Here is a 23,948-nt window from a genome sequence, read left to right on the forward strand (position 1 = left end):
TCTTCAATTTGTTTTATTGGGTTTTAAAGCATACAGCATACAATTAACAGTCAGGAATAGGAGTGGTAAAAGACAACAGTTCGCCCTTACAGTGGGCGGCATACTACAGTAGGCATAAGCAAAAAAAAAGGGGGGGGGGATCAGGGGGAGGGGATAATGCAGATTGTTGCTGCAACTCATGTGTGTTAACATTTTTAAATAGACCCCCTTGTTCTATATTGCTCTACCTATTGATGGACACCTCTATTATACTGAGGCAATGTGAATCATCATTTTTCTTTCTAGGAAAACCCTGACTTTGATTTGCATTTTGATAAAATCTACAAGTGGGTCGCCAGCAGCCCAGCTGAAAAGAATACTTTCATTTCCTGCATCTGGAAACTGAACCAGAGATACCTGAGGAAAAAAATCGACTTTGCCAATGTTAGCGCACAGCTTTTGGAAGGTAGGTCCTTAATGTGGTCATGTTTCATCACCAATGAGCTAAAACAACCCTGACCTGAAAACAAAATGAGATATTTTATTGAAAATGATAAACTGAGGAAATTTAGAGTTACAGTAGTTTAACAGCTTGTTTGCAGTTCAGGAGGCAAGTCATATTACCTAGGGGTCGATTTATAAACAATTTGCAGAACCATTCGCCCTGTAAATCTGTGTGAATGCTTGTTCTGTGCGAATAGAGGCAAAATAAAATCGAACATTATTGGTATAGTTTCTTTTCATGCCTAATGTAATATTACATTATGGCCACTAGATGGCGCTGAGGAGCGTCGGAAATAGAGTATTTATTTTCTATGCTCCCCAGCTCCATCTAGTGGCCATAATTCTGTATTACATTACATTCACCCTAAAAAAAATATCGTGCGTGCACATTTTTTCCTTATGGTTTTTTTTTTACAGTCAGATGTTTAAGAGATTTAAATAATTTAGGAAGGTTGGCAAGGGGGGGCAGAAGATTGGGAAGTGTAGAAGAGTGGATTTTCAAAACATTATGTAAAAGTACGTTAGTTAACTCTTTGCATGGATTGTTTATGGCAATAGAGGTTGTTCTACTTTATATATGTTACAGCATAACAATAGATATCTGTTAGATTCTGTACTGCTAATGTTTGGTGGTATATGCCGCAGCCGTATGCATTCAGCCTTTGCCTGTCTGGCTTTAATACTCTTTTGCTTACTGTCCTCTGCTCTTTTTCCCCAAATCTTTTACACTTCAGAGCTTCCTAAAGTTTCAGAAGGTGGGTGTCCTTATTTACTTCTCTTTCCCTTATTCGCTGACTGTTCATCTTTGTTGCAATTTTGTATCTCCTGTCCAAGACCATCATTCACAAAGCATGGTGTCACGGTGTGTGTTCAGGATGGAAATACTGCTTTATGGAGAGGAATCTCAACCAACGGCAGGGACGTGTGCTAATTATTTTCTATATAGGATGGATGCTGACTCAGCGTGCATTAGATAGTGTAAACTATTCATTCTAGCACTATGGAAAATATTTTTCAATTACGCTCTCCACTACTTTTAGTTTCTAATCTTTTCAGATTGTTTATAGTTGTGGAAAAATAGCAAGAAAATAATTGCTTGAAAAATCATTACTCTTTGTCCATTATGGAAGAGCGACTTAACTCGCTGCTTTTAAGTCATTTTCTCTTTCCAGTTGGCCCGACTATAATTGCCAAAATCAACACAAACACGTATTCATGTCACCAGCTTATGGTTTTGCACCAATTTTCACATTCTCCCATTTTTAGGTGCCATTATCTTTTGTTTCTCTAACCTCTCATTTCTCATTCTTACCTTCTAAATCTATAAACCTGACCTTGTGTGTGTGCCCCTTGCTGCAGGGCCCCTGCCTAGTAACTATTATTGGTTTCCTTTTGCCATGCACATTAACAGCATGTTCTTTCATCTATTGTCTTCATCATCTTGAAGAGTCTGTTCCTAGTGGAGAGAACCAGAATGTGGCCGGGGGAGAGGAAGAAGCAGTAGCCGAATACCAAGAGCTGAATGCCAGGGAGAAACAGGATATCGAGTTCATGATGGAGGGCTGTGAATATGCGATTTCCAATGCTGAGGCCTTTGCTGAGAAACTTTCCAGGGAGCTACAGGTCCTGGATGGGGTAAGGTCTCTGTATTTTAAAGTGGTTCTGGAAGAAAGATTTAGAGTGTTTCCCTCATTAACATTGATGAAAGCAAGAGCTTTGATTTATCCAAGGAAACTGTCTGTACGGACTTTGAATGTCCTTGTGTTTTGCGTGGGTTTTCCTCAGGAGGTCATCTTTTTTTTTTCTAGCAGGAACCATTTAGTTTTTGGGTTTCCCAATGCAATCTGGGTATTGGGGTGACCAGTTGAGATGCACATGCATTGCATTGTGGGATGAGATGGGAAGGGCTATTACTGTGCCAAACTTTGACTTTGCAAATTTTAAACTTGAGTAGGATTTCTCAGAGCTCCTAGCTCCTAGGCACCATAAAGGTTGAACATAGTTACATAGTTGAAAAAAGACACGTGTCCATCGAGTTCAACCTATAGACAAAAGTTAATTGAGAAATTGGCTTTTGTCAAATCCGGTGATGACGGCATCGCCACCCACGGATCATATTTAGGTCTATTCAGCAGGAAGTGGACAAAAATTTGATCCATGTATGCCCAGCTTAAAACTCTTCCTATTATAAGAGATCACATGTCTAGGATGCCTAAGCATTTTGTCATGTGACTGGATGCACTGAGACTCCGTAGCAGCATGTCCAGCAGCCAATTTATTTGAGGTTTTTTATTCATTTTCAATACAGACTAACAGGTAGATTCCTAAGTACAGATGAATTACAGTAGCGCCTTGCTGGCACTGGTGTCTCACAGTTGGCTTTGAGGAGGACAGTCCGAGATGGTACTGATGATAATCTAAAAAAAAGATATGTTATTTGGGAGTAGGGGAACGAAACGTTATGCACAGTTTGCGCATTGAAGGTCACAGCCACCAAAGAAGATGAGAAGGCATGCGAGTTGACTGGTATAGACAAATAGGGGTTGACTTACTAACCTTATAAACACACCACGAACATGTATACACCTCTGTAGTGTGTTCCCTCCCAGCATGATCTATTGGTGGAATCTAAACACCTTTGTAGTGTGTACACACCCAGCAGGTTTGTTGTGCAAAGCCCTGCCCTGAATTGCAAGGTGATGTTGTGTAAATTAGCTCTACATTGTGTTGCTTGCGTTGATGAATGCAGGAATGTAAATGCATGAGCTAACCATTTTTGTCTAAACTGTGAAGCAGCATTATATATGCATCATGTGCATGATTTTTCCATATATGGCATTAGTGGAAATATGCTTATAGAGACTTTTTGGTTGATAAATACGCTTTGCTGTGTAAAAATCACACGCACCTGGTGCGTGCGTGTGTTTAGGTTAGTAAATCACCCCCATAGTGTCAATGACCATATGTATCTACCCTGTTTAGTCTTGTAATCGTATGTTATTTTGCTGAGGACATTTCCCTTTTTTCCAGGCAAATATCCAGTCCATCATGGCTTCAGAGAAACAAGTTAACATTCTTATGCAGCTGCTGGATGAAGCCCTCAAAGAGGTGGACCAGATAGAAGGGAAACTGAGCAGCTATGAAGAGATGCTGCAGAGTGTTAAAGAGCAGATGGATCAGATCTCTGAAAGTAACCACCTCATTGAGCTCAGCAAAACCAACAGTGAAACTCTGCTGGGCGAGATTGAGTTTCTTGTTGTAAGTACGATGTTCTAAAAAGTTCTTTCAGCTGTACGAATTGTCATGGGCCTATACGGCACCCTTATTTGTGACCTGTAATGTCCAGTTCATGGCAAATCCAGATATTAGCTTGGAACCACTGCTTTGAAGAGCATTCTGTTCAGCAAGCAATCACTAGCATTCCCCCTTTTTTAAGGGGATATATTGTGACTTTTATGTGTTTGTGTTTTAAACCAATGCATTCTCACTTGGTTTATAATTTTGGCCGGCTGTCTATATGGACCATCAAATCCGTCCATTATGTTTTCTTTTGATAAGAAGCTTGTGTTTCCTCAAGTATAAGGAAAAAAAGTGTTTTGGAGTTTCACCTATTTGATGTAATTTGAGCAATAAATAACATTGTGCCGCATATTTCTAACCAGCTGTATTGGATTGTCTTCTAGCACCACATGGACCTATCAAGAGGTCACATTAAAGCCCTTCAAGAAGCTGATCTATCTTCCTCCCGTGGTATTGAGGCTTGTACTAATGCAGCGGAGGCACTTCTACAGTGTATGAATGTATCTCTCCAACCAGGTATCCACTTTACACAATATTTCTAATATGAGAGTGTGTGGTACTTCATTATCTCTGGAATCAGCTCTTTGGTCTTATTATGCCCTCACCACAAGCCACGACCACAAAGTAAACTCTTTTGGAACAAAGATGCATTTTACAGTGTGTTTTTATGGTTTATTAATTGGGTAATGTTTCTAAAAGCCAAGGTGTAATAAATGTAGTGTTGCATCCTACAATTGAACGGGACTCGCCTTTATGAGGATAAATTGGTATGTGTGTAACCGGGGGGTTTTATACCTTTCTATGAATTAGTCTGTTTGATGTTTGGCATTGTTTGTTAGGCGATAGACTGTTTTTCTAGTTGTGAGAGGAAATTTTGGCCATGACAGTTGCTGGCGTGGGGCTGAGAGCAGTTAGTGTCACTGCAATTGACCACTTTATCGCCATTGGACATTTTGACTATTAAAGGACAACTGTACCCTTGGTACAATTTGTCCTTTAAAAAGACACAGATAAGATATTTTTGTTAAAAGTACTTGAATGCATTTTTAAAATTGAACTCCTGAGTTTAGTTTAGTGTCACTTTATGGCATGCTCCCATCCTACTGAGTGCAGACCATCTGGTCCAATACTCTGTCCCTGTTCCAATGATCCACTGTGCAGCTCTGCCAGAGCCACACAGCCTTTTTTCTGGAAGCATTATCTTCCATCCATTCATTACTTTGGGGAGCCGTACTCATGGAGACCTCCAGTGTTCTTGTGAAGAACGCCACTCCGCATAGGAATGAGTATGTTCTGCATGCACAAGTTGAAGAGGACCTAATTAGGTAAACAATTCCTAATGGAGGGGGCTGCTGTTGCCGGCATTCATTTGCAAATACTAACGCTGGGCTATTAGGCCGACCTTCTGGATTTGCCTTAGTGACCATAGACCTTTTAAAGGAAGGCATTGCATTTGCATTGATCTCGCTGCTTTTTCGAAGCACCTTCCTAAGCAAGGAGGGGAGGTCTAGGAAAACTTCAGAAACTTCCTTTTTGAAGTATGTCTTTTTTTTTTATTCGTTTGAAGTATATCATATCGTTTGAAGTAAAGAATAAAACCATAAAAAGTACCTTTTGGTTATGATTTTATCTTTTATTAAAGATATACTTTATGAGGAAAAGGCCCTTTTGTCTAGGTTTAAACCTCATGTATTGGAAGATGTCCCTGTCGGTTTTAGAAGCTGCTTATCTCTGTGAAGGAAATTAATTGGTCTATATAGTAAACAGCTCAACAAGTCTTTGCCAGGGCCGGAATACTTTGTATTTATCCTTTGTTCAGCCTGTCTGTGCTTTCAGTGATCTGTTTTGTGACTTACTAACCTCTTGTTCTTGTTTAGGACACTCCATGCTTCAAGCTGTAAAACAGCAACAACAGCTCTTTACTGACCTCAGAGAGCAGTTTGCTCGCCGACTAGCCAGCCACCTAAACAATGTATTTGTTCAACAGGTACTTGTGTTATCCATTTCTACATTGTATTATTTGTAATAGCAAACCATGTACACATGATTTGTGTAGTAAAGTACAATATAAACAGGTTTTCACAAGAATGTAGCGATGTGAAACAAATGCACTGGAAGATCTGAGCACCCCAGATAAACCCTTTATGAAGTCCAGGTATTTCACAGTAAGAAATAGAAATACCTTTGTGTTTATATAACACATATGATAAAACAAAGCTCACAAAGAAGGAAGGTTCAGCAATGGTAGCCTCTAAGTTTCCTTTATGACCGGTTTCCTGTGACATATGAACCACATCAGATACAGCCTCTGTTTGTAATCCTCAGCAGTACAGTTAACAGTAACTCTTTCATGATCCCTGTTTGGTAATGCAGCTCAGCAGACCAGCAATTTACTTTACTTCTCCAAGGTCTCTGGATGTATTCCACACATCCAGGTTTGTGATCACCTCTCCTCCCGCTGCGGGCAGTGTTTCTTCCCGCACACCGATACATCACTACAGGATGAACAAGCTGGCAGGAGGAACTATTGCCTGCAGTGGAGGGCAGAAGATATTTAACCCATTCGAATGGTCGAATAACTGTAGTGGCTGAGGGGCTTGAGGAGGCACAGCATGGATCTGCATAGTTATTACAGAGCTCCCAGGATTTGAGATTCCCTCTGGTTCACTTAACTTTATTAGGTTATAACATCATTAATATTTATTCTTCCTGCCTGCTTATTTACATGATGTCTTCCTTTCTTTCTATGCCAAAATTTCTTTTTTCTACATTTTATCTTCCACTAGTTTACTCAGATGTTCCCTCACTTATATAGCAGGTCCTACTATCTCTCAATGGCAGTGAGTACTCTGCGTGGTTATGAAGGCAGTGTTTGCATAATCTTTGTATGGTTGATGTTTTGTTCTGCCCGTTCTTTGTAGATTTTCAGTACTAACAAATATATGTGTGGAACAGCCTGCAGTTATTGTGTAATCGGATGAAAATGTCTCCGGCCCTCCAGCTGTGGTGAAACTACAAATCCATAGCATGCCTCTGCCTCTGGGAGTCATGTCTGCGGCTGTCAGAGTCTTGCAATGCCACGTGGCATTTGTAGTTGTAGTTGTACCACAGCAAGGAGGCCTGGAGTTTGCCTTCCCCTGGTTTAGATGTTTCTGGAACACAGTTGAAATGTGTTATGCCAGATTTGAAATTCTGTTCAGCCAGTCTTGTGATTAGGACATCCAACGCACACTATGCAGACATGAACAAAGATGATGGTGCTGATTCATTGACTTAGGATTCTCAATCGATGAACTAGAAATGTTTGTGTCACCTGCCTGGCTCTCCCCTATAACAGATGTTTGTAAAACTCAAGAATGGCTGCATAGAATGATGCATTCTTTAATAGTAAGCATATTTGGTTCAACGGTGTATTTAGTGTATTCCTGGAGTTCTGATTTAAAGATTCCGAGGGTTTACACAGCCTTAGGTTCTCCACCTTACTGTATCTTCAAATTTAATTTGGAACTCCTTTATAAAAAGCCTACAAGTTGGGAAGTTATATTTTTGCAGCTTAAAGGTACACTCCATTCATATGGGATGATGTTTTTTCTTTGCATTTAAACTTAAAGTCCAACTGAAACTAAAACTTTTTTTTTTCTGCTTGCTTTGGATAGAGTGGAGAGGAATAAGGGCATCTGACATGTTTTTATTGCTGTCTTTGTCCTCATAAGGCAGATTCATACCCCCCCATCTCCGATCCTCCAGTGCTGACTGGAGGAACGGACGAAGGACAGGGCGGGCACAGCTGGCTCTGCGTCTAGACAGGCAGAACTCGCTGTCAATAAGCCAGCTGGGTGGATCTCGACAGTATGGGCAGGAGCCATTTCCAGCAATAGCCCGCTATATACTGAGCTTTGGGTCATGGGAGGACGTTCGTATATGTGTAAAAAGGTTACACCATAGTTCTCTTTTAAGATCAGGACTTGCATGTACATCCTATGGTCCCGAAGTGGTTAACCTGGGGTAATACAAACTACCAGCTTAATATTTCCAGGATTCATTCTTTGCACCTAGCTTCTCTAACAGGTAAATGAGCTTGGATCTTCTAAATGGCACTTTAACAGTGTAGCCTAGTGTGCATGCTGGTTCTAGCAGCACCTAATCTGCAAGCCCATTAAAGCCTCTCCCACGCCTGCTGAAAATGTCAGTACTTTGCACAGCACATAAACACACACAATGAAAATAGGATCCGGCTCCCACTACTTCCTAGACACATCTGTGCAAGCTTTGCTGCCCCTGGGTGAAAGATATTACCAAGACATTAAAAGTAAAACTGAAAGGACATTCCTGATTTTAGCATCTTGGATCTATATCGAGTCAAGAATTCTCGAATTGATTTTTGTTGTTTTTTCATTACATTTAACTTTTGTCTCATTTATAAAAAGTAAGTGGTCAATGTTTTCCCAGGAATTGGAGATCCAAAGACTGTCTGTGTCAGTCATATAACATATTGTCAGTTATTGTCGGTTTGGTGTGCCCGCTACTAAAGTCTAATTTGGTTGCTGAACTAACCTATTGAATGTGATATATAGCCTGGAACTGCAAACGCTTGTTGTGTAGCTGGCAATGTTTTTGTGGTGATGAATACAGAATAACCGAGTCTGCTGATTTTTCCTTTTCTTGGAAATGTCTCTATAGGGGAGTGTAGGAGGTTATATTGCCATTCATGATTTGCAGCATGTGGTGGTAGTTATTGAAAGGCTGTACCAGATAAACCTTTTTTTTATGTCACAGTAACGGCATTAGACCAACTAATTTCTTTGTCTAAAAGGCCTTATTCTTACTAGGCTGGCCACACCAGCATCAAATTCATATTGGCTTTTTCTTATTGAGGCTTGATCTGAATTTTGGATTGTAGTTGGGAAAATGTTCTTTCTAACAGAACCCTTTGGCAGTGGTCAACCATTTTCAAGCCTGACCAATCATCTATTTTGAACCACTTGCTGACCGGGGTGTTTATACCCCCTTTCTGGCCAGGCCATTTTTCAGTATTCAGCTTCAGTACTTTGACTGACATTTATTCCGACTACATATCACATCATGCATTTCTTCCAGCAACAATGATAATGTAACATTTTTCAGACGCTGAGTTGTTGTTCAGACGCCAGGCTTAGTTAGAGTGGTGACGCAAAGAAGTGCATATTCACAGGGCTGAGTGAAATGGTGTCAGTGCACTGAGGAAGTACATCCTATGGGTATCTTCAATAAGTATGTTTACATCCTTCTAGATTAATATGGTTATTAGGAGAGGGATAGAATGGAAATTCAGTATAGAAATATTACATTACATATATATTTTTGCTTTGACCATAGAACGTTGAATTATTTTGACCATAGATCATTTAATTAGTGTTGGGTTTAGTTTAGGAATTAAGTTTTAACAGCTCTACCCTGATGTTTTTACAACAATTCACACCTTCAACTATGGAAATTGAAGGTTTACCACCTATACAAGACTTTCTGACAAATGATGAATTCTAGAACTAGAACATGGGGGTTCTGCACCTTTCACACCTCCTATCCTGTCCTTACAATCAACAGCCACCTTCCCTGGTGATTGGATTAGGGTTTCTGCGCTACCTGTGTGGATATAAATGCCAGGGTATGTCCCTGACACTCATCAGAACTGAGGAAGTGGCTTGGTTAAGCTGTAGAGTGTCTTCAACATTACAGAACAAGTCCAGTTCAATGTGAGTAACTACTACTAGCTACCATGACCTGGAACATGGCTTATATCTGTGGACACAAATACAGGTGTATGGGCTTGCAGCAGAAAATATGCCGGTATTTGGGGCGCCCAGGAACCCCAGCTGTTGCATATTTGTGTCCATAGGATCGTATTAACACAGTACGCTGTACACAGGTATACACAAGGAAGAGCCAGTACCAGGGTTTACACTTGCAGTCATTCCTGAACACGAAAGTTTCCATTGGAAAGAATGGGGAAAGGTTAAAATCTGTGTTAGGTTTTAAAGCTTTCTGATCTAGGGACAACGTTTAAAACAGGAAGTGAAGAAATATCTGCAACAGGGAGACTGGGGACAACGTTTACCAAACAGGAAATTAATAAATATCTGCAACAGGGAAGCGGACAACTATACAAAGCCGACAGGGATTCTAGCATTCTCCTACTTAAGCAAAAATCCAGGCTAAACAAATTGTGTCTAAATACCAGAGCCATGTGTATTCTTTCTTGAATCTTGGTGAGCTTTGTGTATTTCTTCCAGATCTGTGCTGTAATCCAATGTGAAATGTTGCCTCTGTTCAGGAGCTTCCTGTAATAAAGACCGGTCACTGCTGCTCTGGTCTTGTATCCGCCCCCTCCTGTAGTTTTCTGCAGACAATCTGCAGTGGGTGGGGTCTGCTGAATCCCTCCAATAGTGCTGCTCTCTGCACAGTCCATGTGCCGCACATTGATGATGTCACTGCTACCTTTGCAAAGTAATTTCTTGATTTGCAAAAGTATTTGGTAAACACAACATAGATTTATATTCTTTGTGGCTATTCAGGAATATATTTAAATGAAGGCTGTTGTGCCCAGAGTTCAACTTTAACCCTTTTTACTTCTGTCTGTGTTGCTGTTACAGAGATTTTTCCTTACTTCCTGTCCTTTTTAACAGACAGGAAGTGAAGAAATATCTCTGACTGCAGTAAAACCTGAAAGTAGTTCCAATCCTTCCACACTCTATCCAACATAGAGGACCAGAGCTACGAGACAAGGCTACTAAATTTAAACATGTTCACATTGGAGGTGAGGAGATTAAGAGGGGATATGATTTCCATGTACAAAATGTTCAATGGTGGTAGCAACATTAGCGATAAACTGTTTAAAATTAACTCCGTTACAAAAACTAGAGACCACCACCTAAAATTGGTGGAAAAAAAATTCCAGCACAGGGTGCGAAGGGGGTTCTTCACAGTAAGATCAGTTAGGGTCTAGAACTCACTGCCACAGACAGTGATTTCAGATAAGAATGTGGAATTGTTCAAGAAACTTTTGGACGATTTCTTAAGGGACCGTAATATACAGGGGTACGGGTACTCCTAGAATGAGATCCTAATAGGTTGGACTTGATGGACTAATGTCTTTATTCAACCTCAAATACTATGTAACTATGTAATTTTAGGTATAGGTACACTTTAAATGTGTTTTTGAATGCCAGCAGTATGTGTACCTGATTTTGACTTGGTATCAGCCTCTTGCAGTTCCTGTACAGCAGGGCTCAGACTAGTGGAGGGAGATGCTGCATAAGGAGCCAATCACCTATGCTGCAGTGCAAAAAGCTGACGTGAGGAGAGACCTGAATAAAGTGGAAATAAAGGTGAAAAAAATGTCTGGGAGTTCAGGATTTTTGGCAGAACATTCATGAAAAGTGTCTTCTGCCCCAAAAAATTCTTCTGCTCTTCCCCAGCAATTTTGGTTTTATTTTTTATGTACGCTGTATGGTGCAAGTGCCATGAAGTGTACACACTTAGCCCATTCACGACATCTTAGAGTTACATCCTCCATGGCTGGGTGCATGTGCGCAGGAGTTACATCATCAGTGGCCACCCAATGGCCAGAAAGAACTTCTAAGAACCCGAAAGTGTCAGTGGCAGAGATGGCAGCAGCAGACACAGCACTGAGGACTGAAGAACTAAGTGACAGTGCTGAAGAAGGGCTTTTAAGGTAAGTGTACCCTAATGTGTAAGTATTAGGACAAATGCAAAAAATATTCAAGGCAGTTTACTTGCACTTTAACAGAGGGACAAGCTCATCAGTCTACTGTTTGTCCTTTCACTGCCCAATCACAGGCCAGGGTTGAAAAAGAGACCTGTAACTCTTACTGAACCACAACAGAGAACGGTCAAGTCTCCTGGCCTGCCAGACATGACTGTGTAGTGTGGCAGAACTGTGTACAGGATGCAAATAAATACAAACCCTTTGTCAGGTAAACCTGCCCCCATACGTACATTTAATATGTTTATCTAGCTGTTTGCTTGGAGTTCCGCTTTAAAGCAGGTGCAGGGGTCATACAGATTTTTGTAAGAAATGTTTGTTTTCTTTGTGTTCTTTACATAGGGCCACGATCAGACTTCAACACTTTCAGTTGAATTGACCCTTCCAAACCACCATCCTTTCCATCGAGATCTGCTGCGATATGCCAAGCTGATGGAGTGGCTGAAAACCACCGAATATAATAGATACGAAGGACTTATGAAGGTTTGTGTTTTACTTTTTAACAATGTCATTGTACTTCTGATGAGATAAGCGAAAAAAATCCCCTCTAGGTCAGTTATATATTTCAAGAATTTTGGCAACTACTTTTTTTTACCTGCTGCTGTTCTGTTAAAATGTACTAATGGATCCCAGATACTTTCTACTACCTGATTGCTATAACCACATGATCAGTCTGTGTAATAAGTACATAATAACTGCTTGCAAAAGCTGTGAGCCAATCACTTGGGCAGGAAATGGCATTTCCAGAGACAACTTGTATTGCCATGGTCACGAGGAAGCAGCATTTTGAATTAAGGTTTACAAAATCAAATGGGTGCAAATTTGTTTGTTAAAGAAGAACTCCGGGTAAATTTTTTATCAACCCTTGCAGTGTGGCTGCCCCTGCACTGCAAGAGTTACCTGCTTGTATTGGTCTAGAGAGGAAAAAAGCAAAGTTATACTCACCCAATCCTCCAAGCCAGCGGCTGTGACAGTGCTCCCTCCAACCTGTCTCCTCCTACATTCCAGTGATGGTATACACATTGTGCATAGAACGTGATGACTCGGGACCTTAGAAGGCTGCATTGGAGGGGGGAGAATGGCTCTAGGGACTCGTCTAAAAGCCAGCCATCTCTGAGGATAGAGCGAGTATGACTTTTTTTATTTTATTTTCCTCTCTAGTCCAAAATGAGCAGTTAACCCTTGCGGTGTGGGGTTCATCAAAATTTTAATTGGAGTTCTTCTTTAAATCAATGACAGATTGCACGGATCTTTACGCACACTCTAGTGTTTATATCTGTACAGGGGCAGATGCGCAGCTCTTGATGCAGACTGCACAGATGTACAGATTCTTTATCAAAGTGTTTCAACAAAAAAGACGTTTTTCTTTTGGTAATGTGGGGTTGCATCACTTGTAGTATATAGGTTTTAGAAAGGGGTACCAGGGTTACCTCTCCACAAACATTTTTAGGTAGTGAAGTGTAAAATGAACCCTTTCCATTCATGCATCAACAGCAAACTGCTGGCATACACTCACTGTGACATTTTTGCTCTGACAAGGAAAGAACACAAGTAGATAATCAAATACCAAGTCATTTCTAAGCTTGAGTTCCAATGGGCAGCAGCCTCCACTGCCCTCTAAAAGGCAATCGGCTGTTGATCGTTTTTCAGAGGGCATTGAAGCAGCGACTGTCCGGTGTTCAGGGGGTGATGCTGCCCCATTTTTAATCCCAATGGGGATTTTCTATTGCAATACCGGGGTGCAACCACATGGTTGTGGCTCGGTCCCTTTCATTGCAATGGTCGCATTTGACAAGCCAAACATGACATGCTGTATATTTTTTGCTGGACAATGTATACAGCACTGTTCTGTCTTAGTGCTAACATTTCATCAGGGACCAGGGGGGCAGTAAAACAGCAGATCACCTGCCTGTTTTTACCACCCCCTTGATGCCCATGTGAACAAGGTCTAAGGTGTTAGAACGTAGTTGCTGGTGTTCAGTGTGAAGGCTGCAGCACCTATGTCCTGGAAACAGCGCATCGTAATGCGTCTTTTTTTTTGTTGTTAGCACTTTATTGAAATATCACAAAGTGGATCTATCGTCCACAGCATGATTTAATGTGTTGGATTGTATTGCACCACGCCGTACTGAAAAAAATAAATAAATACTGCATGCTGTACCTTTTTTTTTTTTTTTTTTTTGCACAGACCACTGCAGCGTAGTGATGGGAACTGTGCTGATTGATAACAAGGCAAATTGTCTTGTCTTTGCATTGGGAAGACTGCTCAGCACAGCCCAATGTGCCTGGTATGACCAAGCCCTAACACAGTTCAGGAGTGAAGATTCGGATTATTACAAATGCCTATTGGTGAATTGTCCCCTTTGTGAATAGACTGAAGATTAGGAGATCATAATAACAATCCCATTCCATCCATAGTCCTAGAGACTTTCATTCATTGGCATGGAAGACTTGGGAGCCACTTGATGAGTCAATCTAACTTTTACAGCACATTTAAAATCAGGAAGTGTGATCATTGAGATGTGGTGGAGCATGTATCCATGCCAGATTTCATATTATCTAATCAATAATCTACTTCCCCTCACTTTGTCTGCTTTTACCAGGGAATCTTTCTCAATATGAGCCATTATTGATTACATGCAGTTTATTGCTGAAAGCAAAATGTATCATTAAACCTAATTACTGATTGGCCTTTCTTAAAGGGTGCTTGTTGACTATTGTTTCATCATATATAAAGAAGATGAGCAGTAGTTCCCTGAAATCCTTGCAATGATTTTCATCTCCAATTTTGTTGCTTTCCATATTAATGTAACAGAAAAAACGCTGCACACACTCTAATGCTAACCATATAGGGCTAGATTTCAGCCCGGGGGAGGGGCTGAACGATAAAAATACATTGATTTCCCCATCCACGTTAAACAGCGTGTATGGAGCAATCTTCCCACAGCAGTCTGGATACCTGAACATTATGGAGCTGAGCGGTGCTAACAGGTCCACCCATGGCTCGCATTTCAGCTGATTCAACAGGAATCCACCGAAATCCTTATGAAACAGTAGCAGGAATAGCATTCAGTTGCAAAGATACAACCCTGCTGACTGACTATTCACAAGAATAATCAGCGGGGAATGTCTGTCTATCAAACTTGTTTTGCTATGTTGATTAAATCCGCTACAGTCACTGTTGAGGTATCCTAACAGCTGCAGGTACCAGCTGTCAGAATATAATAGCCAGTAGGAGAGATTCTCCCATCCACATAGCTAATGGGGTGTTGGGCTCTTTTTTCTCATTAAGCCTTGCGGGGCTAAACGAGAAACATTTTAAAGTAATGTGTATGGCTTGCTTTTAATAAGGAGCTGTGTTGGCTTCCAGCTTATTCAGAACTCTGGGCAGAATTATTATTAACCCTTGCAGTGGGACTACCCCCACACTGCAAGGGTTAACTGCTCGTTTATGTCTACATAAAAAAAAACAACTAAAACCTATGCTCTCAGCCGGTCGGCTCTTAGACCTCTCCCTTGAGCCTCTCTCCCCTCCACTGCAGTGGTCTAAGGTCCCGTAAATCATCACGTTCTGTACACAGCGTATAGAGATGACAAGTAGGAGGGGTAGCCCCACTGCAAGGGTTAGGAACACTTTTGCTTGGAGTTCTTCTTTAAACAAAACAGATCAGTATGCTCTTGACATTAGGCGATGGCATGGACTTTTACAAGAGCGACTCTAACAGCAAACAAGTCCAAAGCAAAGGGGTTTTACAGTGCAAATTGAGACGTCTGTCAGAGCTGACAGGAAATGTAGTACTCTGCAGTAATCATGACCAAGATTCACTGAATGTCGGTTTGTTCTTTTATTTGCAGAATTACATTGATTACATTGTGCGCTTATATGACCGCGAGATCCGGGATTTCTTTGAGGTGGCTAAAAACAAGATGACTGGTTCCGCCAAAGAAGGAAAGAAGTTTGGTAAGCTAGATGAGCAAATAAAACTTTATGGGGGTGTTTGTAATATCATAGCATACTTAATGCAGTGTATAGGTTCTATGTTCTGTAGGAAAGTTACAGCAGCACTGACCAGAACATATACTGTTGTCTACTTGAGTAGAGAGAGCCTCTCCCTATGGCTCTCTGGCCATGTGCCTTATGTGACAGGCATAGATCTAATTTCACTTTTGTGTTATATTCTCTTATAATCAGTATGTGTTTTTCGGAAGCCTATTGTTTGAATGAAACATCAAGGAATTGAGATTTGGGCACAAACATGGGACTTTTAAAATAACCTAAATCTTTAATCAACAAAAGTGTGCCACACTTGATGTGAACCCTTCGTACAGTTTTCCTTCACTCCACTGGGCCTCATTCATCATAGTGTCTGACACAAGTACTCTATGGTTTGGGAGGCACAACAGACAATTCTTATTTCTGATACTTTGATAAATGAGACCCATTAAAACTGAACTTTAAGAAGGTAATAAAAACATTTAATAGAGTTGTTTATTAATAACTAACATGTACCTAGATAATTCTTGAGATCAGCCTCTGTAATCCCCTGTGCATCAGCACTTCGAATGGAGGAAGGAGGAGCAGCACCCTGAGCCAATCTGTGCTCCCCTGCTTTTTGGAAAGAAGGAATGAATGACCTTATCAGTGTACCTCTTCTTCTGTATCCACTTACAGGGCAGGAGTAGTTTGGTGACCAAAGTGTATGGCTAAACTACAGGGGAGAAAAGTAAGGTCACCTTGGTCATGATGCAACAGGATTACAAATCCTTTGACTGTTTACAACAGTTCACATACATGTATTGTAATTGTGCATTTATCTGGTTACTTGGGGTTCAGCATTAAATACAGATTCAATGCAAATATATCTTTTTTTAGTTTTGGTTGGAGAGTGGAAGTGTTAAAACCTTTGTCGGGTATTCACAGCTGCCTGTATTCCTGGGAAATTTCCTTCACTTCCTGCTCCCGTGAAACAGTCTCACAGGGACAGGAAGTAATGGAAAAATCTCTGAAATGTGGAGAAGAACAGCAACAGTTTCATGGTTTTAGAAGATCTTTGGATTGTTAAATCCTCTTTCTTTCTATTGACCTTTGTGCTAGAGACATCTATTCTTATTTCTTCTGGTGTTACTTAGGCAGGGAGTGAAGGGAAGTGTGCCAACGGGGGTCACAGGTAGCAATAAAACCTGACAGAGGTTCCAGCTCTTCCATACTCTGTTGGCCGTTAAGTCTTACATCTTGGAAAATAGATATGTCGCATACAGGGAAATAATAAATACACATCTTTTGGCCATGTGTCTGCTAGTTATGACCAAGGCATATTCAGAAAAAAAAGCAAATCGGAGTACAATACCCTCTAAGATTTGGTGCTTTCCAGCTTATGCGTAGCCCTTGCAGAGCTTGCCTATGGGCTAGATTTGAATTCTGCTCTATCACTTGGTTTGTGATAGAGTGATCTTTGATGCTTGCTTGTGTGAGGAGATGTGCTTGCTGATGGTTGGAGGTGTGTGGCTTGGCATGCCTGGTTTTGTGGTGGCCTTGTTATCTGTTACATGGAATGAGCTGTCTTCACACTACACATTTTTCTCCTTTTTAATGCAGATAATGTTGGTTCAACAAGAATAATCAATAAAAACGGTAAAGGAGAAGGCAAACACATTACTGTTCACTAAGTATATGAATTACCCCCTGATGTCCACCTTCTAAGTCAGAAAACCCTTGTCTTCTTGTGAAATAATCTTGTCTTGTTTTTTTACCTAACTTCATATTTACCCACAAAAACCCACAGTGTTCCGGACAAAAACAAGGGTCTTGATTGTTGGCAATCAATTACAATCTTCCATTCAGCTAGAGGTGTGAAAAAGAGAAAACAAGAGTTTGTTTGCTATGGATAACACTGATACTTTCCCATTTATATAGGTTATTAATGAGGGCCCTGTATGTTGATTCCACCAGTAGTCCAAAGTGTATAAGTCCAGTAAATGGACACTGAGTACATTATAGAGTATGGCAAAAAAAGCAAGTTACCTATGAATGAATTTGCATTGGTCCTTTAAACAGGCATTTAGGCTTAGTTCACTTCACTGTCTTTGTTAGTGCCTCTTTCATGTCTGAGATATACATAACCCCATCATCCTTTACATCATACATAAGAATGAATTTCTAATACAGTTGATGACTGTGTGTGTATTTTTACATGATTGTAAAATGTCAGATTGTCCATGTAACTGTTTACAGCTTAAGATAACCGTAACTGCATAATATAGCCTTCTGCATGTCTCTTTCTTACTAGTGCTTAACTTGCTTCTTGTGCATGGTCTTTGCTAAATGCCTGTTTTCTAATGCATCTTTGTCTTTGATGCTTGCAACTTAATTCATCTCAGCTACGCTGCCTCGAAAAGAGAGTGCCGTGAAACAGGAGACAGAAAGTGAGTATGAGCTGGTCGCCTTCAACCAGCATCCTTACCTGATGCATTCTTGATCTGGGGATAATATATAATGATCCTTGGGGTTGTGGGTATAGATGGGATAGACTGTTACAGTCCTTTGCTGGCCATAGGTGAACAGATGTTTATGCTCAAATTAGCTTGAACATTAATAATGATATACTTATTATGAGTGAGTTATGAACAATCCAAGGCAAGCATTTGTTTCAAGAAATAAGACCTTGTTTGTGTGCGACTCCTCCTAATGGTAATACTGAGGGGGTCCTCTTTTAGAAAAAACTTCCTTGGGTGTATTATACCTAAAAGCTGCAATTGCTGTATTTGAGAATTGTGGCCTAGCCATTAAATGGGGTAATTCTTTATTCCTTTAGAGAATAATGCATTTATCTTCACACACTACAAACAATTGTCCAGGAGTCCTGCTGCTGATGAACATAATATCATTGAAGAACGGTTGTTTTATGCCAAGACCGTACCTGCTGTGTCCACCTTACTGGCTTTTTCATTTAGGACACAAACTTTGCAGCACCAGACCCGGGTGTCATCTGTGATTAGCAGATGGTACTGGTTAGCATGTGAAGTGGTACTAAAGTGTCCTCACTGGCGTATGAAGTGCAAGGAAGGATTAGAGATGCTTACTGGCTTACCATGTAAACATGGCTTTTACCCAGAAGCTATTTCCCATTTTGGGGGCCTGTTTGCAAATGTTTCCCAAGAAGCAGTGCCCTCAGTCTCCTTACAGTAACTAAACCTTGTATGGCTTCACATGCTGAGAAGATCAAACTAGTTCCCCAAGACAGCCCTGTCCTCAGGTTGTTTTTTTGCTTAAGCTAAGTTTGTGTGATGCTTTCCAGACTTTATGGGTAGGATATTTAACTACAGGCTTCCTCTAGAGATAAGCAAGCCAATTTGTAAATCGGGTAAATAGGCAACTTGCACATATTTGTAATTCACCTAAAATCTATTAATGCTAACTTGTCCAATCTGCAGAGAAATACAAATTTTCTGTACAAATATTCTAGAGAAAAATTTGTGAATCACTGCTTCTACTGATGGAATACATTTAGAAGAATCTGTTAATCGCAAACTTTTGATTTTCCTGAATGCAGATCAGTCTGGTGTGCAGAGAATCGTGCATATCCTGATTGGGCTGGTTTGTTAGTCAGTTTACTCATCCCCATCTGCCATTTAAATTATCATTTACTTAGAAGTCTTTTCTATTTTTGGAGAGGTTTATCTAAACAGACATTCAGCAGCTAAGAAAACTATGTATTTTTATAGAACAGAGTGTTAACTGTCTGTCTCAATATGATGGTACACTTGAATCGGTCCAACTAAAGTCAGCATTGCCTGTTTGTATTTTGAAGTTATTATTATGCTTCAGTTGCATGGTGTTAACTTATGAAGTCTCTTTAAACCTTATGCATGTCCACTACTATAAAACTCACTAATTAAATGCTAGAAGGCATCCTCATAATTAACAAAACTTTTCTAGGTTATCTTTTCTGATGATGCCCTTAAAGGAGAATTATGGGGTGAGTGAAAAACACTCATCCCCATAATTCAAGCTGGCCTGCGACAAAGAGTCTGTCAAAGGTCGGCTCTATTGATCAGGAAGTCAGCGAACACATACGCTGTTCGCTGACTTCCCGATCCTCTCCATGCAGGGAGCGGTGACTATCAGTCACTGCTCCCTGCAAGGATTCCCCCCTCCCCTTTCCGTGTGCTGACTGGAAAAATGGACAGGGGAGGGGCGGGCACAGCTGGTCGGCTGCGGCGCTCTCAGCATATAGCAGGCAATAGCCCTCTATATACTGAGTGATGGGTCAGTGGAGGACACAGTATATATCCTCCCGTGATCATGAGGAGTACTATGGTCAAAAAAGTTTACCCCATAGTTCTCCTTTGATCTGAGAGTTGACCTCACCTGCCTAATGGGGTAGAAGGTAGGGAATATAGGTAGTGAAAAATCCCAGCCCTAGCACAACCTCTTCAGATGTTCCTGTACTGTAGAAAAGTAATGGAGTGTCAGGTTCCTGTTTCATCACAAACAGGGGCATTGGGATTACTTCAAAGAGAATGAAAGCCAAACCTTTTTTTGGCTTTAGTTCTCTTTTGGGTCACCGGAGTATATTTACTAATGTACTCCTGTGACCCAAACTTAGCAAATAGCGGGCTACTGCACACTAAATGCCGACAGCGCAGAACCGTGCTGCAGCCGGAAAGGATCCTGACAATATTGTAAGGATTCACCCTGCTGCCTGATTGACAGCTGGCTCTGCCTCTCTAGAGACAGACAGCTCTGCCCACTCCCTCCCCTGTCTTTCTCTCTCCAATGAGTGCTGGAGGAACAGAGAGGGGAGGGAGAAACCCTGTTGGCAGCGATGACTGACGATCACTACTCTCTGCAGGAAGAAGCCGTCAACGTAAGTTGTTTTTATGATTGCTCAGTTCTTGAGCTATAGAGCCGACATATGACAGCTGCAGTGTCACACACCGGCTCAAACTATTGAGAAGAGTAAGATTTACTCTCCCAATACTTTTCCTTTTAGGGTTACCTTCCAGGTGGAGGGGGCTTTCTTTTTTGGTGGCAGTGCTACTTCTATGAAACCTGGTCGAGCAGCACTGCCTATGGCATAGACATTATGGCCAGATATCGAGTAAGGGTGCAGTGTCAATGAAAGTACGGTAGTATAGCACACCTCTATAGCATCTATCTAGGGGTTACTGGTAAATCAAATCTGAAATTTTCAGTAGGGAACAACATTAGGAGGAAAAACATATTGGATTTTTTTCAATTTCCTGTTGCTTTTTTTTAATCTTTACAGTATTTTATATCAAATCTTTCTTTTACAATTTAACATTAACCCCTTCGTGACTGACGACGTACAGTGTACGTCGCCAGCATCATGTGAATCCATGACACATGGTTTGAAAAGCATGCTGGGCTTTCTAGCAAGAAACCCCAGCACTACAAACTCTACATGCATGCACCCAGTGTTTAGCCAAGTAAGCCAGACAGGTGCGGCTTGGATTTCCTCTGCAAAGCAAAAATGCCAAAGAAATCGGATGTTAAAAAATTACAATCCCTTTAACTCTTTAGGGTTTGTCCCACATTCGTGACCTACCAGATGCTTATTTTTTGCAAAATCTTTTCGTATAAGTTTAAAATAAAGAAGGAAGAAAACATATCACCTAGTCTTAGATTTTAAAAATTAAATGAAGTTTTGTCATCAAGTTGGCAAATTCCTATGTTTGGTGCTTTCTTAACTTTAAGAGATCACCATATCTGTGGATTTATTGTCATGATGAAGCATAGATGACCCTTAAGTAAAATGCCTGTTTTCCCCTTTTTTCAGGCTAGGTTAGCATGTGATGTATGTTTAGTGATGTGCATCCTAGCTTAATAACTAATTTCAACAATGAATATTGCCCAACTTCTTGTTTTTTTAAAGGAGAGCTCCGGGCAAAGAAAAAAACGTAACCTTGCAGTGGGGCTACCCCTGCACTGCAAGGGTTAAGTGCTCGTTTTGTCTAGGGGACTCAAAGCATATTTACTTTACTAACTGATCCTGGGTCCTGCAGTGGTCAGTGCTCGCCTCTCTCCCTGTCCGCTCTGGCTATGGAATATTCTTCAGCATCCTTGCATCTAATGCAGGTCAATGGACCTCTAAAGAGCAGGACTGAGTGGGCTGCTGGGATCGGTTTAGCAGCCTGGCAGGAGCCAGGAGGACAGAGGAGCAGGTAAGTAAAACAGATTTCTTTGAGTCCCCTAGATTGAACGAGCATGCAACCCTTTCAGTTCAGGCATTGCCCCACTACAAGTAAAGTTTTTTTGTTTGCGCAGAGTTCTGCCTTAAAAACAGCTAGTTTCTGACTGGTGATAAAGGAGAGCAGAAAAGGGGGCTGTTTGTGTCAGTAAAGAAATAACTGCCTCCACTGGCCCTTAATATTGCTCGTTTGGGGAGGTTTCCAGACATTTACGTTTATACTGTACATATAATATAATAGACAGCAGTGTGGGACTAGCAGCATGCATTTTACATTAAGTCTTTACTAAGACCCAAGCTGTAGATACCTTTCCAGGGATCTCTGAACAGTTTCGGTCCCTTAGCCCCTTAGCTTGCAATCACCAACTACAAAAGAGCATGCAAAGTGCAGTCTTCTTCAGGGACATTCCGCTGATTGAAGTTTAAGTTATGAGAACAAAGGACTTTGATTCACCAAGCATAACATATAAGGTATTTTCTTTACCATGCATTACTTGCTAAAGATCTTTTTGAAAGGTTTGATATCCCAGATCAGCCAAAATGTACTGCATTCATCACTTTGTTGGCTTTGTGATGCTGAGATTTAGGAGAGTTGACATTATAATGACCAATTCTCCCAGAGCAAGGAATGGCACGACAAGCATAGTTGTGTGCTAGAATATGCACACTAGGATGACTATTCTGTACAGGTAAGTTAAGATTTAGCAGGTTTTCTTGAGTTAGTTTGGAGTGTACGCTTCAAAAATATTTGAGCTGTCCTATAATAATAATAGCAGTAATTTTAGTAGTGAATAGTGATGTCTTTCCAGTACAGGTTTTACAAACAAAAACAGAATTACTCACTTGGCCACCCGTGCTTTAATTATATTTAGAGAAGTGAAGTTAGTGTGGGTTAGTTGGTCAGTATAGCCAACATTACAGAGGATCATGGTTCTAGACCCTATTCATACAAAGTGTATCCCTGTACTGGAATCCAGGTCTTCACGGGAGCTCTGGAAAACTAACGGGGTCCACATCCAGTCTGAATAAGCTGTCTGTCCAGAGCACGGGAAATCGCAGATCTCAGTCATCTTCTCTGCTGGATATGGGCAACATGTCCGCCTCTGATTTGGATGTCGCCGACCGCACCAAGTTTGATAAGGTATTTTCAGGTTATTTTTGCAGGCTATATGCAATGCTATTTTGTGTAAATAGGTTTTACAAAAGAGTGACCAAAACAAAAATGTGTTTGACTCATGCATCATGTATCTAAACCCAAAGACAAAAATTTAATATATTGCAGCTTACAAGTCCTTAGATGTGGTGGCCTTATTAGTTAAGCTGTTTGCTAAGAACATTTTCAGCAAGTACAGAAAATATATGTAAATCTAGAGCTCTTGTTGCTTCCTGTGAGCTGAAAAGGACAGTCAAAACTATTTTAGCTATCTTTTGTAAACTACTAGCCCCATCATTTTTGTTTTGGGTTTTAGATACACTTTGAGCTTGAGATGTTTGTCCTTGAAGCCTGTCAACGGGCAGTGAAATTGTCCTATTGCACCGTGGATATCCGCCATTACATTTCTCCTGGGCTTGGACCACTCCCTTTTTGCGTGTGTATAAAAAATTTATTTTTTATGTGTGCGAAAACTGGATTGATTGCATAGATTTTGCTGGAGGTTACCATTGCCTAACTTTCAGAAGCAGTACTAGTTCTAGGGCAGACAAGTCACTGTGTCCTAAAACGATTAGGCCCCTTTCAGATGGCTGCCTTCGGTTCCAATCCACAGGGGATCCATGCACAGATTCTCTGCTGATCGGACCCATGTTGGTCTGTGGCGAATCGGATGTAAACAGACATGTGTCCGTTTACATCAGATAAACTCCGATCTAGCATGGGCAGGTCTGTCGAAATGGAACCCGTTTGGATCTGGCTGCCCATAGACTAACATCGGGCTTCCAATCAGGTCCACCTGAAAAACAGGCAGACTTGATCGGAATTCCCGTGTGAAAGAAGCCTTACTGCTTTTCTGAGTTGGGCAGTGGCAGCTTCAAGTACTCCATGGGAACCTTGGCTTTCATAGGAAACATTCTTACATGTTCCCTTCCAATCATCGTTAATCCAGTTACAGCAACTGAATGTCAAATCAGTCATAATGCTCTACTACTTCTGAAGCATATGAATCCCATAGAGGTTAAACGTTTCGGACCATACC

The 23,948-nt window shown here is 40.9% G+C and overlaps 1 protein-coding gene across 5 annotated transcripts in view; it reads left to right on the plus strand.

Annotated features, from left to right (window-relative positions):
* The window catches only part of LOC108804146 (exocyst complex component 1), a 43,386-nt gene that overhangs the window by 6,819 nt on the left and 12,619 nt on the right, over positions 1–23,948 (plus strand). The window contains exons 4-14 of one of the 5 annotated variants that reach the window (XM_018575909.1): positions 286–445; positions 1,218–1,238; positions 1,931–2,118; positions 3,514–3,741; positions 4,167–4,299; positions 5,661–5,770; positions 11,888–12,028; positions 15,401–15,506; positions 17,142–17,177; positions 17,924–17,968; positions 22,734–22,897. In XM_018575909.1, coding sequence (XP_018431411.1) covers positions 286–445; positions 1,218–1,238; positions 1,931–2,118; positions 3,514–3,741; positions 4,167–4,299; positions 5,661–5,770; positions 11,888–12,028; positions 15,401–15,506; positions 17,142–17,177; positions 17,924–17,968; positions 22,734–22,897 — 1,332 coding nt within the window. The remainder of the gene's footprint in view (positions 1–285; positions 446–1,217; positions 1,239–1,930; positions 2,119–3,513; positions 3,742–4,166; positions 4,300–5,660; positions 5,771–11,887; positions 12,029–15,400; positions 15,507–17,141; positions 17,178–17,923; positions 17,969–22,733; positions 22,898–23,948) is intronic. The other 4 variants (XM_018575921.1, XM_018575915.1, XM_018575928.1 and 1 more) reach the window with 4 other exon arrangements.

The sequence above is a fragment of the Nanorana parkeri genome, unplaced genomic scaffold (assembly GCF_000935625.1).
Source record: "Nanorana parkeri isolate BGI_ZX_2015 unplaced genomic scaffold, ASM93562v1 scaffold54, whole genome shotgun sequence".
NCBI classification, from domain to species: domain Eukaryota; kingdom Metazoa; phylum Chordata; class Amphibia; order Anura; family Dicroglossidae; genus Nanorana; species Nanorana parkeri.